At 36.7% G+C, this 17,113-nt stretch overlaps 1 protein-coding gene and 1 pseudogene across 1 annotated transcript; one reads left to right on the top strand and one right to left on the bottom strand.

Moving 5' to 3' along the window:
* Positions 1 to 3,215, bottom strand: LOC122324817. Its single transcript, XM_043219495.1, has 9 exons — positions 2,994 to 3,215; positions 2,837 to 2,868; positions 2,205 to 2,300; positions 1,901 to 2,062; positions 1,501 to 1,652; positions 1,238 to 1,374; positions 1,046 to 1,139; positions 921 to 951; positions 1 to 125 (listed from the first exon to the last, which is right to left on the bottom strand). The coding sequence occupies exons 1-9, from the start codon at positions 3,077 to 3,079 to the stop codon at positions 1 to 3; spliced, it is 915 nt and encodes a 304-aa protein (XP_043075430.1). The 5' UTR covers positions 3,080 to 3,215.
* Positions 3,216 to 8,002: 4,787 nt separating this feature from the next.
* LOC122325565 lies at positions 8,003 to 14,844 on the top strand (annotated as a pseudogene).
* The last annotated feature ends 2,269 nt before the right edge of the window (positions 14,845 to 17,113 follow it).

The raw sequence follows: 17,113 nt of genomic DNA, 5'->3' as shown, positions 1-17,113 counted from the left end.
TTAATGGGGTGATATGCGTATGGTGGAGAGGCAGGCCTGCTCTGGGGATGGCTCGGCCTGTTCAGCATGAGCAGGATGTGAAAGGACCTCCCCCAGCAGCAGTGGCAGCAGCTCAAGCACAGAAACTGGGTCAGACAAAAAAAAAAAAAAAAAAACCCCCACTCAGGCAGTCAGGCTTAGCTCCACACAGCAAAATTCAAAGTGTTAAATTTACACTAGTAGTGTGGAAATCAACACTTTTTCGGGGTTTATATAGGTCCACACTGAATCGAGTTAATTTTACACTTCAAAAAGTGTACATTTTTCAACTCATTTAGAGTGTTATAAAAACACTGTGAGTGTTCACATTTAACACCATTGGTGTGTTTTTCTTTTAGTGAAAGTTTCCATTTACACCTATTAAGTGTTAAAACTACACTAAGTGTGTCAATATTTTAACACTAATGGAGTTGTTTTTAACACTAAAATAATGTACATTACCCTAAGCCTAAGGTAAATTTTCTCTATACTCAGTTCAAATAAATAGTCACAGAAAATGTATTTATAAAAAAAAAAAAAAACATAACACACCCAAATCGACTTAACCTTTTATTTTTTAAATAAACATAAAATCACGCAACCAGTCAACCAACCAGCTTAAACCAACATACAAAAAGGTACAATATATTCACCATCTGACCCATATGGAATTTGTAGATCAAAAGGTCTGTAGAATTTCAAAGCACTGGCCTTAAGAAGTCCACTCACACCGCAGCATCTCTGTACTTTAAATGCATGGTAATGTTCTGAGAAGTGTTCAGTAAAAAGCTGTTCTCCATCATCTACTCTTCTTCGCGACTTGGTCCTCCTATTTCAAAAATCTCAGAGCGCCCCGTTTTGGGTTCTTCCTTGACAAAGTTTTAAAGCGCCAAGAGATAAACCCGTCCCCTTCTCTGGATCATAAAAATGTTCCTTTTAGAAAGATAAGATGTTTTAGTAAGGTATGACATCAGCATATATTCAGCAAAAAGCATATATTCATATATAATTTAAAATGTGTTCTTACATAGCCCTTTGCTGAAAATGGGTCTCTCAAAGAAGGAAAGAGACTAACAATTCCTAAAGCATAAGTCTCACGCTGTTTGCGGGTGGGGATCCTCCTATAAATTGCATATATATAAAATATTTATTTTTAATGTTGACAAAGCCTTTATGGGAAGCAATTTGTATTTATTGTGTTTGTGCACTGAAATCTTACCCGTAAGTCTCTGTCATGTGACTGACAACAATATTGACAAGTTGGCGTCTGGTGCTGTGCTTCAAAGTTTTAGTTACCTGGTATTCCTCCAAAACTTCCTCACCACCAGATTGTTTTTCCAGGGCATCTTGGATAGTCTGACATTAAGCATGGTTGTAGTAATGTTGAATAAAAAATGTAAAATGTAAAAATAAACAAATAATAATAATAGTAATAATAATTATTCTGACAAATTAACCATAAGGTAAAACATGTATACATACCTGTTTTGCCTTTTCAGCATCCAATGTCTCTCTGCTGCAAGCCCGTGGAGACTGCCTGTTCACTGCTATGTCTGCCTCATCATAGTCAGCTGAAGAGACTGAAAGAGTATCAGTGCATGTGCTGGGGGTCGAGGATCTTGTTGGTGTATTCACTGAAACAAAATCAACAACAATTTTCAGGTTTCTGAAATGCCTTTTTTCTGAAAATTTCAACAACTTAAATTTTATTTAATTATATTTAATTTCCACTACTATACTAAATGTTTAAGGGCAAGTGTGTTTTTAGTCACCATTGTTTGTGTGTTATTGTTCAAGGAAAATCATTTGTTACATTTCTGATTTTAAGAAATAACATTTATTGTACAGATCATAACTGTCTGAAGTGTCACTGCTTGCTTACCCTCTGGCAGGCCAGCAGAAAGTTCTTCCAGACATTTAACAGTTAAACATAAATGTGGATTGGCTTCAATCAGTTCTTGGAAGATGTCCTCCTCCACATTGGTGTCTGTGTCATCAAAGACTTGAAGAGCTGCAGAGCTTGCAAACCCAAATTTGCTTTTAACTGAAAAATAATTATATCAAATACACATGAACAAACATTTAAATTTGTTTTTATCTTTTAGTCAAAAATTAACTGATTTTATGCCTCTAACACAGCCGTTTCCTCTCTTTCTCTTTAAATTAGCACAAGCTTACCTACTTACCTTCAGTGAGAAAATCTTGGAATGTGAAATCATTAGGCAATTTCACAAATTTCTTCACACCTTGACAATGCACTTTCATCAACATGATGATACTTGCTGATAGAAAAAGCAAAGAGTCACATTAAGATAAGCTTGAAACTTCCGCGTTTCAAAACGGAGGCAGCATGCATACGACGTATTTGTAATATTTCAAATGTTCTTCAGTTTAAACTAAACATCGCGCGCCACTGTTGACTAAACGCGCGAACGCAATATGAGGGTATAGCACGAACAAACATGGAAAAATATTATACCTGACCTGGGAATAAAAGTTTCACAAACAGTTCCTTGCTGAACTTAAACTGCGTTATTAGCCGTCTTAGTCTGTACTAAGCGCGCTCCGTTTCGTATTAATTCCTCGGTCCATACAAAGTTTCGTTCCGTCATTGCACATTAAGCGCGCGCACACACATTAGATATTTCAAATATAGGTTGTGTTATTTCCGTTCGTCTGTTTTAACGCGCGGTTTAATAGTTAAAAAAATAACATCTGCCACACATAATCTTGAATATTACAAAACCAAGGTCGAACATAAAAACTGTTAAAGTACTATTAACTATGCTAGTAGTTGATAGTTTTTAATCTAACGTACCTTTGCAGCTCTCGTCTCGAGTGGGTTGTCTACTGTGTAACGTGAAATAAATGAACATTAGAACAATGCAAATAGATAAACATTACCATAAATGTAATATAAAAGTGTAAAATATAAACATTAATAATAAAAAAAAGCAATTAAAAGAATATTATACATCTTAACACTGCCGTCTTCACGTGGCCGTCCGCCATTAGACATACAGGAAGTAATGTGCAAGCACCGGAAATTGGATCTACTCATCAGAAGTGTTGTTTAACTTAACACGCTGTAATTACACTGACTCCTAGCATTGATTTACACTGCAAGTGTTAATGTCAGAGAAATCAACACCAGAATCAACACTTTGTAACTCTGAAAAATTAACACTGGAAAAACAACTCGATTGATTTTGCTGTGCAGAGTGATGCTGTGACACTGCAAGCGTTTTCTCCACAATAGAAAAGCAACACATTCTAATACAAAGTAGTAGATGATGGAAAGTCAAGCTTTCAAGGTCAAGCAAATGATGGACTGAAGTGTTCAGCACCAACTGCCGACAGCCATCCAATAGCAACGATTTTCACTATTACTATTTAAGATCACATTTTGCGTTATGCATGCAAAAACATTAAAATTGCATCTTGTCGTGGCGGTTTAATAAAAAGGGCCTTCATTTTCAGTAATATTATTCATCTGAATGCACTTGTCACTATTAAAGAGCTGACTCTATCACTGAACTGAATCAACACTCCCATAAAGAGATGTTTTTAGTGGAGAACTGTAAACCCGCTAAACCTAACCTGAACCGGGCTGGATTTGTTTGGTTTTATCTCTAAACCTACCCCGAATCTAGCTTTGTTTAACAAGGTACTGGCCTAATTAGACTTGGGACGTTGCTTTACATACGCGTTCTCAGAGTTTGGCAGCAAATGTGTAATATATGCTTTGGTGGGAGAAAATTCCTCTTGATTGTACATCCTTTATCTTCCATAGGAGAAAAAAAAGCCATAAAGGTTTAAAAATGACAAAGAGGCCCGTGCATTTAGTTTAATGTTTTGGGATGTTTCCTCGGTTGAACTTCCTGTTCACTTCAACGCCAGGAGCTTCCCGTCGCGGCTTTATTTCGGCCGGCAGCACAAGACGGCAAGCGTCCTTTATTAAAGACCGCGTCTTGAGCTGAAGCTGGCACTGGCCCAAACTGCATTTAGAACAAGGCACGGTGTCGCTGATTGCATTTTTCCTAATTAAGCCTCGTCTGACCTTGGCAGAGGCAAATCATTAGATTCTCATTTTAATAATCACACCGCAGCGGTTATATTCCACTGGGTCTCTGACGGCACTGGAGCAGTCTTTAAGCTCTTCTTAATTTTCTTGTTTACAAGAGGACCCAACTTTATAGCGAGCGTAAGTAATTGTGTTGGTGGATATGATGACATAAATGACTCTCTAATTTAGGCCCACTGTGTATGTTTGAAGAACGCTATTGCTTTGACTATAAAAGCTACTTATGTTTTCATAAGCGTTTGATGTAAGTGCACATTTTAGCCAGCATTATGGTATATTTTGTCCGTTTTGTTCAGTTGCTTTAGAGGACGGCGTGTAATGATAACCATAATCACAAAATTACCTTATCATTATGAATTACTTAAGTAATAACTTGGTCTTCTTTAGTTGCGATAATGAATGGTTGCCTAGCAGCCGTGTTACACATTCAAGACACTATTCAAGGCATGGATTTTTTTTTTTTATCTTAATTGAAATTGTTTTTCTGATAGTGTGGAAATTCATACAAAAGAAATGTGGTTTTTTTTCCCCTTTGCAAGTATATAGAGTGATATCGAAGAGAGGTAGAATATGAAATGCTTAAACTTGATTGTATTTTTCAGCATATGGTCTTTATATTCTGGAAAAATAGATTAAAAAATAATGCAGGTGTATTTTTCAAGTAACATTGTCCACAGTGAGAGACGTAATGCTTACATCCACGGTGTGAATATATCAGAATTAAAAGATCGCAAACAATTTGCATATTATGCAGAATTTTAATTTAATTCAAGAGAACTTTCAGGGAATTTTACAAAAAAAGTGGGGCTAAATATAATATATATTTTTACAAATACGTTACTAAACCTGAGGAGTAGTGTGCTGAAAAATGTGATGTTTGCAAGCAATTGGTTGTTTGAAATATAATCTGTATAAAAATGATAGAGCATGTATATGTGTACTTTAATTTTTATGTTAATTTTTTATTAATAAGACTTATTATGAAAGATTGTGTATGAGGATTCATTTTTTTTGTTGTTGTATCTGACTCTGATATGATATGAATTTAGTGACGTGATTTTATCTCGAAATTTATTGGTTAAATATGCTTTCCATCGTAGTTTGAGTGCAGTTTAATTTAGTCATTTAATTAGTATGCTCCTAAATGTTATGTAGATACGCTTTGAATCGGCATAGAAAAGAAAAATTTACGTTAGGCCTAACTGTACACTTACTCTGAAAAAGCTTTTTTAATTTAAATATCGTCTTAAAAGAATAGATCGCTTGAATTTGGTCAACATTCATTTTATTTTGTTTTGTACTTTTCTTTTTTGTATTATGTATTTTTTGTAATTTTCCGTTGGGAGGTTCGAATCATATTTTGTACAATATTTCACACTATGTTCTCTGAAATTGGACTGTAATTCCTATGGTCCCTCTTGATTAAACTCAGCTGGCGATTTGTAATTGTGTCTATAAAAGGGGTTGAGTTGCTGTTTGGAAGGTGAGCGCTGGAGAAAACTATGGGCTCAAATGTCAGCACACTTGTCTGTTTTTAAATCTTCTTTTACAATGCAAATCCAAAAAATAAAATGAAATATATGTTTTTGATACACCTTTGTGACCTCTCTGTTGTGGACAAATTTAGTCAGAATTATGTTTTTTTTTCCCATACGCTGAAAGTCAGTGGGTTCCAGAACAAGACCGGACTTACATGTGGTTTATTAGCTGATGACAAATCCATGTGTGGTGTGATTTGCGATGTTTACATAAAACCGTTTGTTTATTGGCTGATCAAAAGTGGTCGGGGATGTGATGGTGGATATCTGATCGCGCCAAAATGCCTCAACCGCTGAGCAGCACTGCCCTCTGCTGACGGCACAAAAGCAGGCGTACTCTTAAAGTGCTACTATTATGGGTTATAAAAGGTTCATATTTTGGTTTTGGGGAGTCCCGAACAACAGGTTAAAATTCGTGCGAGGTCAAAAAACACTTATAATATGCATTTATTTTTTTGCCTTATTTGGTCAACCACTCCCGAATGATTTGTTCGTCGATTCCAAACACTTCCGGTGATCTGTCGATTTAATTTAAAGCAGTATTTCCTTAATAGCTTTAAAAAAAAAAAAAAAAAAAAAAAAAAGAATTAGCATTTTCATTCAGACCAACAAGTGTGCGAGCAATATGCTTATGTTTCAGGACTTGTTTTCAAAACGACTTGTTTCAGGGATTTAGGGTTTTGAGATACAATAACTTTATACACGGTGCACTTTCAGATTTAAAACATGTTTTCATTCACTTAGAGCTGTGTTACACGCCGCATGACAAGATATTTCCAGAAAACCATAACAGGGGCACTTTAAATTAGATCAGTAACCCAGATGACATATTATAGTGTTAAAATATCTGACATTTGTCTAATATTAGCAGGTGTAATCAGCATGGCTTCCTCAGTGAGTATCTCTCTCAGCGAACATCATCAGGTGTTTCCATCAAAGTTAACATACAGCCTGTGAAGTAAAACTAAAAATAACAATCGCTGAACACGTTGTCTGGTGAAAAAGCATAAAAACAATCAAACAAAATCTGATTAACAAGCAAACGGTTACTTAGTGCTTCAAAACCTGTGTGAAAATTAACCATGGTTTTATAGTAAAAATGTAGAGACCGTGTTTTGTTTCGTTTTTGGGCATATGGACTACCATTTTTATAACCACAATTTTTAGGATTTTAGTACAATGATTTAAATAAAGCCAAATTGCGATCAGTGTTAGGGAATAACTAGTTTACATGGGAATTAATTACGCTATTTGAATTGGAAAATGCTAAATGAATTGGAATCAGTTACAGTTACTGAGGAAAAAAAATACGACTACAATGGCGGTTACATCTGGTTTGTTTGTTTTTTAATCACACACATTTACATAAATTTTATTAATTTTATAAATTGCAGAGACTGCTCTAAAATACAAAACACCAATGTTGTAAGTCTAGAATATGAAAAATGTTTTTTCAATATCTGTTTTATTTCATATTTATGTCTATGCTTTATTTTTTTAAGATTAACTTTGTTAGATTAGATTAGCATTGTTAGATGTCAATACTTCCTGTCACAGATAAAGATTTAATTTCAAAAACAGTATAATAGTTACTAAACTATTTAATGGTGTTGCCTTAAATCTGTATTTATCCTCAGAGTGATCTCAAGTAAGTCTGATTTTGTGGTGCCTGTGCTTTAAAATTTAATTATTGTAATCTTAATTCAAGTAAGTACTACTTTAATGCTGACTCTGCCTGGTTTGCGATTTTGAAAATAACATTTGAATAAAATAAAAATGTATTCTATTACGTTACTTTAATAATAAGTAATTAAAGTAGTTACACAAAAATTACATTTTAAAAAGGATAACTTTTCATCTGTAACCTATTACATTTCCAAAGTAATCTTCCCAACACTAAGTAGCTTCTGCGTTGAAAGGAAAACCTATTGGGAACCAGAAAAAGAAGATATAAGGAAGCCTATATTTTAATATTGTACCATATAAGGCCATGGACAAGATTTTTTTTCCTTCATTTCAAATAAAGCCAGCACCCAAGCTGCAGTTAAATACTGGATGGATAGTTTAAAGAGGTTTTTGCAGTACCTTAACAAAGGCAAGTTCACACAACAACAAAAAAGTTCACCTGACCGCTGCACGCGTTCAGAAAGCACTACTGAGCAAATATTAACCATAACACTTACTCCATGATCTGAGGATAGCGAACAGCTAGGTAGTCATTGTAGATAAAGTTATTATTATATAGTTTACTGCTCAAATGTAGCTGCAAGATGAAGTTCGGGAGTTCTTTTGGCGTATATGTCCTCCAGGCCTGCAGGGGCGCTAATGCGACTCCAGCGGGTTTAACGGTGCAAGAGGGCTGCTGAGAAGAGGCAAAAGAAGACGCGCTGTAAATGGCCGCCTCCATGTCGCGAATGTGAAGATTGACAAAGATTACAATTTTATCTAACTGCTCAACTCATCGAGATCATAGTCGAATAATATATCACAACGGTAAGACTATGAATTAGTTACACACGTTTTATAAAATGAAGGATGAGTAAGTAATGTGATCCTCCGGCAGCGGTGTTGAAAGCGCTTTACTCCCTCTGTCAAAATGAATCGAGGGATAAAAGATCGAAGTGGTCTTTTCACGTAAACATCAGATTTACTGTATAATCAGCTGCTAACGTTATATGTGATCAGAGATATATGATACATTTAGTGTTTCAGTATGCTCTGTTGCTGATGAAACTTGAGCTCACGAAGCTGATGATTCACGTAGACTTTAAATAGAGCTTTAAATGTGGTACATGTGATTAACTGCCTCGAACGTGATATCTGTTTTACTTTTCTGACAATAATTATGATGCCGTACAGTTGTCCGACGGGAATCCTTCGTTTGGTAGATTTAATGAAAACTATCAGCAGTACGTACGTGTTTGTAGAAATTGCGTTTTGCTGTAAATCCATAATGTTTTAGTGTTGCTAAGAATTTAATCGTTTTCAACTCTACAAATTCTTACGGTTTCGAAGCTGGCTGAGTTGTGTGTATACACTGTACACATCACTGTGATGATTGGTGTAATTAATAATGTTTTGAGTCTGACCGTACTGAATACAAAAAAATTCAAAAAAAAAAAAACATAACTTTAATGAAGTACCTAATTAAAAAAAAATAAAAAATGCAGCAGATGTTTAATTTTCAGAAGCTTTGCTGTAAAGGCAATGAAATGTTCTTAATTGTTGTAAAATAGTGTTAGAGGGAGAGAAAAAAAAGATTTCTGCAAATGTTGTTTTATAGTAGACATTTATTTATTTACTCACTATTTACAAGGTGAGTAACTGAATATAGTATTTTCTTCTCTCTTAATATCTTGTAGTATTATGTTCGCTGATGATACTATTTTTGTTCTTTGTTTGTTTATAGCACCTTTATAGTAATAAATAGTAAAATTATTGTTGTAAAATGAATTCATTAATCAGCTTTTGCTCTGCGGAAGCTGTCATCGTTTACTTAATGTAGTTCAAGTTCATCCGACTGATGTTTTCTGAGTAGTAACTGTCTTTTAAGCGTACGTTCGAGGTTAACAAGTGATTAACTAAGTAATATGTTCAGTCTTTTGCTGTCCAGACCTGCACAGCTATTGCTGTCCGACGGCGGCCTGATAGTCCAGTTTGGCATCAGCTGTCACTTCCTTCCAAATGAAGGACGGCAAGGAGAATTCTAACACCGCCGCTGGAAGTTTTGCCACGAATCTGGACCACACAAAGCCATGCTGGTACTGGGACAAGAAGGATTTGGCCCACACCCCGTCCCAGTCCGATGGCCTTGATCCAGCCACAGAAGCCCGGTACAGACGAGAAGGAGCCCGGTTCATATTCGACGTCGGAACACGTCTGGGACTGTATCCTTCTAATGCCGCCATTTACAGCTTCTCACCATATTCAGTTTCAACTGTGTGTAGGAATAGAGGTTTTTTTATATGATCCTTAACCAATTTTTAAGACATTATGACACTCTGGCAACTGGAATAACATACTTTCATCGTTTTTACATGTTTCATTCCTTCAAACAGTTTCCCAGATATGTAAGTACGACATACATTTCATGCATTTTGGCAGACTATTTCATCCATCCTATCATATAAGGCCTAATAGTTTACAGTGTTTATCAAAAAGGTACTGCTTTGTGTAACTGGGGTCATTTATAATTTATTTATTCATTCTAATATTAGAATTATTTAAACCATTTCAATTACAGTTCCAATATGTTTTGTTAGGCTAAACCCTGTAAATGAAACTGGGCCTTAATGTTTATTGTTTTATTTTTTACTCTAGGTGAACATTGATGCTCTCTATTAAAGTCATTGATTCGTACTTTAAACCTATTACACCTATCAAACCTATTTAATCTACAAAATTAGTTAATATACAGAGCCAAACAATTGCCGCTTGGTCCAAGCTGTGATTATCTAGAGCTATATAGGGTAAAAACTGTCTATTTTATAATCACACTCTAAATGTAGTCATGTTTAATGTTTCTCTATGCAGGTGACTGGGGCTTGTTGTCTTTTCCTGGCTGGCAAAGTGGAGGAAACGCCCAAAAAGTGTAAAGACATCATTAAAACGGCTCGGAGTCTGCTTAATGACGTGCAGTTTGCACAGTTTGGAGATGATCCAAAGGTTTGCAGTCCATTCAAAACGTAAAATTCTCATTCTTGTGAGGTTCCCGCTGTATTAAACATCACTGCGTTTCATGGAATGTCTCCACAGGAAGAGGTCATGGTCCTGGAAAGAATTTTACTCCAGACAATCAAGTTTGATTTACAAGTTGAGCACCCCTACCAGTTTCTGCTGCGCTATGCTAAACAGCTCAAAGGTATTGGTAGGTTTAAGTCATACATATATATTTATATTATAATATATATTTAAATATATAATATCGGTTTGTTTTGTGATTTTTAAAGATCTCATTCTTTGGTTTTTCAGGTGACAAGAACAAAGTTCAGAAGCTTGTGCAGATGGCGTGGACCTTTGTCAATGACAGGTTCATTCATTCATTTATTCATTTTTTATTACTATACATGCTTATCGGTGTTATTATAGTTAACTAAAACCATGCAAAAAAAAAAAATTGTATCCTAAATAATATAGAATGATTAATTTAAAAGTATTTCAAAATTATAATTTTTTTATTTAAACATTTAAAACTCGTTTAATTGTCAAAGCTATTTCCGATTTTCATTTATTTTAATTTGATGTACTAAAATTCTTAGTTGATGTATGAGGCTTATTAGACTTCTAATGTTAAATTTAAAAGACAAAAGTTTTGCCACATTTAAATCTTAAATATTTAGGCATTTAATTCTCAGTATTGTTCTTTTGCACCAAATCAATAACATTTAAAGACCTCTTTGCACAAGTAAACTATTTAACGTGTCATTATTGATTCTTCTGCTGTTAATAAGATGTTTGTGTGTATTTCCAGCCTCTGCACAATGCTGTCCCTTCAGTGGGAGCCAGAGATCATAGCCGTGGCGGTCATGTATCTCGCCGGGCGGCTGTGTAAGTTTGACATTCAGGAGTGGACGTCTAAGCAGTCATCTCGCCGCTGGTGGGAGCAGTTTGTACAGGATGTGCCGGTGGAGCTGCTGGAGGGTAATCACACTAATGTTCTCTATGCCTCCAAAATAATTATTTGTATGTAGGAAAAACAACCCTAGTGGTCTAGTTCTTCCTTTAATGATGCACTGCTCGCTTCCAGCATTTCATGATCTCCATACCCTTGTCTTGTGTGTTCTTCAGACATCTGCCACCAGATTCTGGATTTGTACTCTCAGGGCAAGCAGCCGATACCCCAGCAGCCTCAGATACCGGACAAAGAGAAACCGCCACCCCCTCCTGCCCCCCAGCCCGGCCAGTCGGGGGGGCCGAACCCACCTGCTCAACCTCCCTCCAAGAAAAACTCCCCCCAGGCCAGCCCGCCCACTAAGATCAAACGCCAGCATGTAAGTAAAGCATTTGCGGTTAGATACGTTATGGAGGTATTAAGGAAAGTGCACCGAAAGTTATTTCAAGACACTACCCTGGCACACAGTGTTTCAGCATTACAGATAGTGCAGTTCTTTGCCAGGGTTTAATCTAATAAAAGTGGAAATCGTATTAACGGGAAAGTTCACCCAGAAATTCGACTCACTTTTCATGTCATTCCAAGCCTTTCTTTCATCTGCAGAACATAAAATAAGATATTTTAAAGAATGTCATTAACCAACCAAACAAACATTTCTGTTGCACGGGGAAAAAAAAGTTTGGCTAAACTTATTTTATGTTCCACTGATGAAAAAGGCATGCTTGAAACAACATGAGAAAGTGAATTATTCCAGATTTTTGGCGGGTGAACTATTCCTTTAAATTGTGGCTACTACAGAACCGTATAGCAGTTGTGCTCATACAATCTTATATTGTTACTTACTTATAATTTGAGGTGTTTTAGACTTGTTTTATTTTGTTTTGTAGGTCTCTCCTAAAGATGAACCTAAAGCCCCAACAGGTAAGTCATTCTGGACATATTTATAGCGTCATGTGAATGTCGAATGTGAGATGATTAATTTCCTGATTGAAAGTGCTATTTTCTCTCTGTTTCTGAAACAGAGCAAGTTGGCTCTAAGATACCACGCCTGGAGAGTCCCATGCCCCCTCTCCCTGTGTCCCAACCCCCAGGTGAGGCTTTCTGTGTTTAGAAATAGGCAGAAAAAATACCTTTTGGTAAAAAAATAATAATCATTGACTAAATAATAAATACATGAATAAATTCACATTTTTTTGTTAATCTTTATGGGATTTTCTGATGGGGTTATAGGAAGAATTTAAAATTTTCTTGGTATTTAACAATAGGTGACTTTGCTTTTTACTTCTTCAGACTAATTGCTTTTAATAATACACAAGTATGCGTTTTTTTTGTTTATTTATGATTACAGCATTTAATCATGTCAATTAATACAATTATTAATGTTAATGAATAAAAAGTTACCCACAAATGAAAATTGTCATCATTTACTCACCCTCAAGTCGTTCCAAACCTGTAGATTTCTTTGTTCTGCCAATCACAAGGAAAAGGAAAAAAAATATATATATATATATATATATATATATATATATATATATATATATATATATATATATATATATATATATAAGAAAAGTTTGTAACCAGGCTTTTTTGGGTCGCCGTTGACTTCCATAGTAGGAAAAAAATACTACGGATGTCAATGATGACCCAATGGTTACAAACTTTTTCCTTTCAGCAGAACAAAGAAATTCATTCAGGTTTGGAGCTACTTAAGTAAATGATGACTTTTGGGTGAGCTAATCCTTTAAACAACTTGTAATTTCAATAATGCATTAGTAAATCCTGAAATGAACACTAAGATTATTAAACGATGTAGAAGTATTGTTTGTGTATGATTCATGTTAACTAATGTTGTTAAGTAATGAACCGTATTGTAAAGTGTTACCATTGATGCTATAAGAACATGTTTTTGACTTCTGTCCACTCATAGAACGCAAGGCTCCATCTGTCATCCCAGCTCCTCCCGCTGAAGCCGAACCGGCCACATCAGCTGAAATGGATCCAGCGCAGGGCCCGGCTCCTCCTCTTCCCACGGGCCCCGCCCCTCTACCTCACCGCCCGCCGCCCCTCCTCCTCCAACTACATCATGGGAATGTCCACGTCCAGTTCGTACATGTCCGGCGAGGGATTTCAGAGCCTGCAGTCCATGATGAAGACTGAAGCGCCTTCCTACGCACCCATGCCCCCATCGTTCGGCCTCCCGTACCATCCTCACGTCTATCCACATCAAAACCCCGCCTCCAGGCCCTCCCCCCCACCTCCTATCCTCCTCCCAATCTGCCTCCACCCACCCCATCTTACCCCCTCCGGGCTACAACCCCAGCTACCCCCCTCCGCCCCCACGTATGCCACCTGGGCACAATGTGCCTCCTCCGGGGATGGGCTTACCACCCGCTGGGTACCCACCTCCACCCGGCCAACCTCAGGTGCCACTGCCGCCCCACGCCATGCCGCCCGTGGCAGGAATGAACAGAGGGGCGTGGATGAGATGAGGGGTGATTTAAATCAGTCCTTCACATCTTGGTTTAAGCCCACGATACGTGCGCCTGTGTACAATATACACAGTCCGTATCGGGTTTATATGTATTCTGATGCAGGTGTCACAGGAAGGTACAAACATTCGAGCTGCTGAGATCAGCACTGGTTGAATTGGAGTGTCTGGGAGTCCATGAAATAACACCGACTTCTGCTTGGGTTCAGGGTTTCACGGTTCTGTAGACTTTGTTCACTGAGGCGATTTGAAGGGATGGTTCACCTCACAATGAAAGACTGATGCATTCACTCTCCCTCGTGCTGTTCTAAACCTGAAGAGTATTTCGAAAAATATCTTCATGGATGTTTTCCATACAGTGGTTCACACTGGCCATGGTCGGTCAGACTACAAAAAGGACAATCTAAAAATGTAACTATACAACTTGTGATCGACGATTTGGTCCCTATGCTGTTTTTGCAGTCAATATAGCTGTTTTCAGGTTTTTTCTTAGTTATCATTATGATTTCGGATCTCAGGTAGTAAGGAATGCTTCATATTGTTTTTTTATTCTGGTCAATATGAGTTTTTTTTTTACATAAAAAGATCTGATTTATGATAAAAAATAATAACAAAAATAAATATCATACAGGTTTGGCACGAGGGCGGATGGACAGTTTTTTCTGTTTGAGGGAAACTATCCCTTTAAATACATTCACATCATCACTTACATTCCAAACCCATTTCTGTGAACGAATGATGTTTCTTGGTTGTATATATGATTTATTCTGTATTACCTTTAGAATTTTTTTTTTCTCAGCGTTACGTATTCACTCCCCTTTGGCTTTGCTTTTTAGTTGGGGTGTTCATTCATATTCATATTGTTTTAATGGGGAAAATATCCCACAAATCATCCTTAGCAGTCCTTTAATTCAGATGCGTTTCTGGCATCTTCAACTGACCTGATATCAAGTGCGTTGATTGGACATGTTCGTTCTATAGTTTCCCGTATGTGCCTTAGTTTGGTTAGTATTTAATCGGCAAAGGACTCGCTATGCTCATTGTGTTTGCCTGTTAATTTTTTTAGGCAGATAATAAAAGTCTTTTTCCCCTTGTGCATTTACCTGGTTGTCTTGCTTTAAACTGCATCACTGTCAGGCTTTGAATCGTCACAGAAAATAATTTTCTCTGTAGTTTTAGGCGCATACCATGTTATAACGAGGTTTGAAAAAATGATATGGTTTAGCATGAGAATATTGAGGTCAAACCTGACATGTGCTGATTCAAATTTATACAAACAAGCTCCTGGCTGGAAAGTTTAAATAAAGTTTTACAAGATATATCCGAGATTACATTTCTGAAATTGACATTTTAGTAAAACTTGAATTACGATATATAGTGTGGTGGTAAACTGCGCATTAGTTAAATATAATACTACTTCCCTTTACATTAATCATTAAATTACAAAACTTACTCTTTGGTTAGCTTAAAATGTCAAAATATAATATTCATTTCTATTTTTTATGCATACAGTAGACCAGTGCATTGCGACATTTACCTACAAACATACAACATGCCTGCAGCTAGAAACCTTACAAGCTTAAATGACTTATATTTGTACTAAATAACATGCTCTAACAAAAACAGATTTAAACCGAATAATATTTCTTGCCCTGCAAACATCCAACGTAAGCTCATTGCTGCAAATGCTATTTTGGTTTTGTTTTACAGTGTAGGCGTTTACTAAGCGTTTTGCACGTGATTTATTCAATGGAAATTACCGAGTCGCAATAATATTATTATTAAGTCACAACGGATCGATTCCAATACGCTGATTGGGTTTTCATCTTGTGAGGTTGCCGATGAGATGCAATGAGTTTAAAAAGGAGCAATTCCTGTTCATTACCATTGGGGCGCACACTTCTCCAACATTTATTATGCGATTTTACATTTTGCACTGCCGCTTTGACAAACACTGGTTGTACAAAAAAGTGCTATATAAATAACGGTGACTTGAATTGGTTTACTGGGCTTTTACGTAGGCCATAAAGTTGGAACCCACACTAATATAGCTCTAAAACTGCTCTCTGCAGCCAGTAATTCACCACACAGTTGTGCTAACACAAACCACAAACAGCTATTTGCACCTAAATCGCGTAAACGAAACAATTTAGCAGCGTTCTTTCCCGTTTTTGGCAACTGTATCAGATCAGCCGTGTGACCTGTTCTTAGGGTCACAACCCACCATTTGAGGACAACTTAATATCCCGAAGTACAGCTTTAGCATAGTTGAACTTAAATGCTATTGCACTAGGTTTTAGACATCTGTTACTATACAATGTAGTGATGCTGGTTTGTGTGAAAAGCTAACGGTTAAATACTTCATTTATATGAAGTATTTATGTTTTGTTTATTTATGGATTTATGCGTGTTGTGTTTTATAGCATTAATATTCCTGTTTATTGCTTTACAGCTGCGCTATAGAACAGTCAGTGCTATAGAAATAGATGTAGCCATATAAAGCAATACTTTCTTTATTGACAAAATCATCTGGTCCACTTTGTACACCTTTTGTCTTTACATCTTTACCATAAAATGTCTCCTGCAGTCATGCTCGCAGCTATTAACACTGAAGACGGGATAAACCTCAGGGGCCTGGTTTATAAAACGTTGAGCAGAAACCATCCTAAATGCGTACGTGCGATTCATAAAACGATCGCACGACCAGAAGTCGCGCTCGCGCCTCTCTTTCATCCACGAATCGCAAATGATCTTAAACTCGCGCACAAATGAATGGTTTCAGCTCTCTGCTTGAAAACGACTCCCAATTAATCTGAACACATACAATATCCCCCGATCGTCATAATTTAGAGCAGCGAGCTGCAAGAATCTGAGCGCACGCTCGTTTTATAAATGAGACCCAAGAGGTTTTACACAAGAAAACAACACAGGGAGTAGGTGCACGGGTTCCAAGGAAAACCCCATGCACAAAAGAGGCGGCACATGCCAAATCATTCCCAAACCAAAAAACTAAAAAAAAAACCATGGCTTTGGGTTCAGACCGCTTCCCAAAAGAAACGGCACTTTATCTGTTAAGGATCTGCTTGCAACTCTTTTCATTAACAACAATAGCAACTTCTCGTGTTTGTAACAGATGGGTCAAAAGTCATTGCCAGCCAATCGAATGCACTCTTACTAATAGAGAAAAACCCCCTGGTTAAATTATGTTAAAACTCGTTCTTTAGCCTTTACCCATTTACAATGACATCTTTTGGCTATGTTTAGAATAGCATACTAACATACTTCCCGCAACGCAGTGTGCTCCGCCTTACATTGCCAGTATGAAGACTGAACTGAATTAATTGCAATTTATTTGAATACGAAATATTTCC

This window comes from Puntigrus tetrazona, chromosome 20 (genome assembly GCF_018831695.1).
Source record: "Puntigrus tetrazona isolate hp1 chromosome 20, ASM1883169v1, whole genome shotgun sequence".
Taxonomy (NCBI): Eukaryota; Metazoa; Chordata; class Actinopteri; order Cypriniformes; family Cyprinidae; genus Puntigrus; species Puntigrus tetrazona.
The sequence above is the reverse complement of the archived record's forward strand: the minus strand, read 5'-3'. Positions and strand labels throughout refer to the sequence as shown.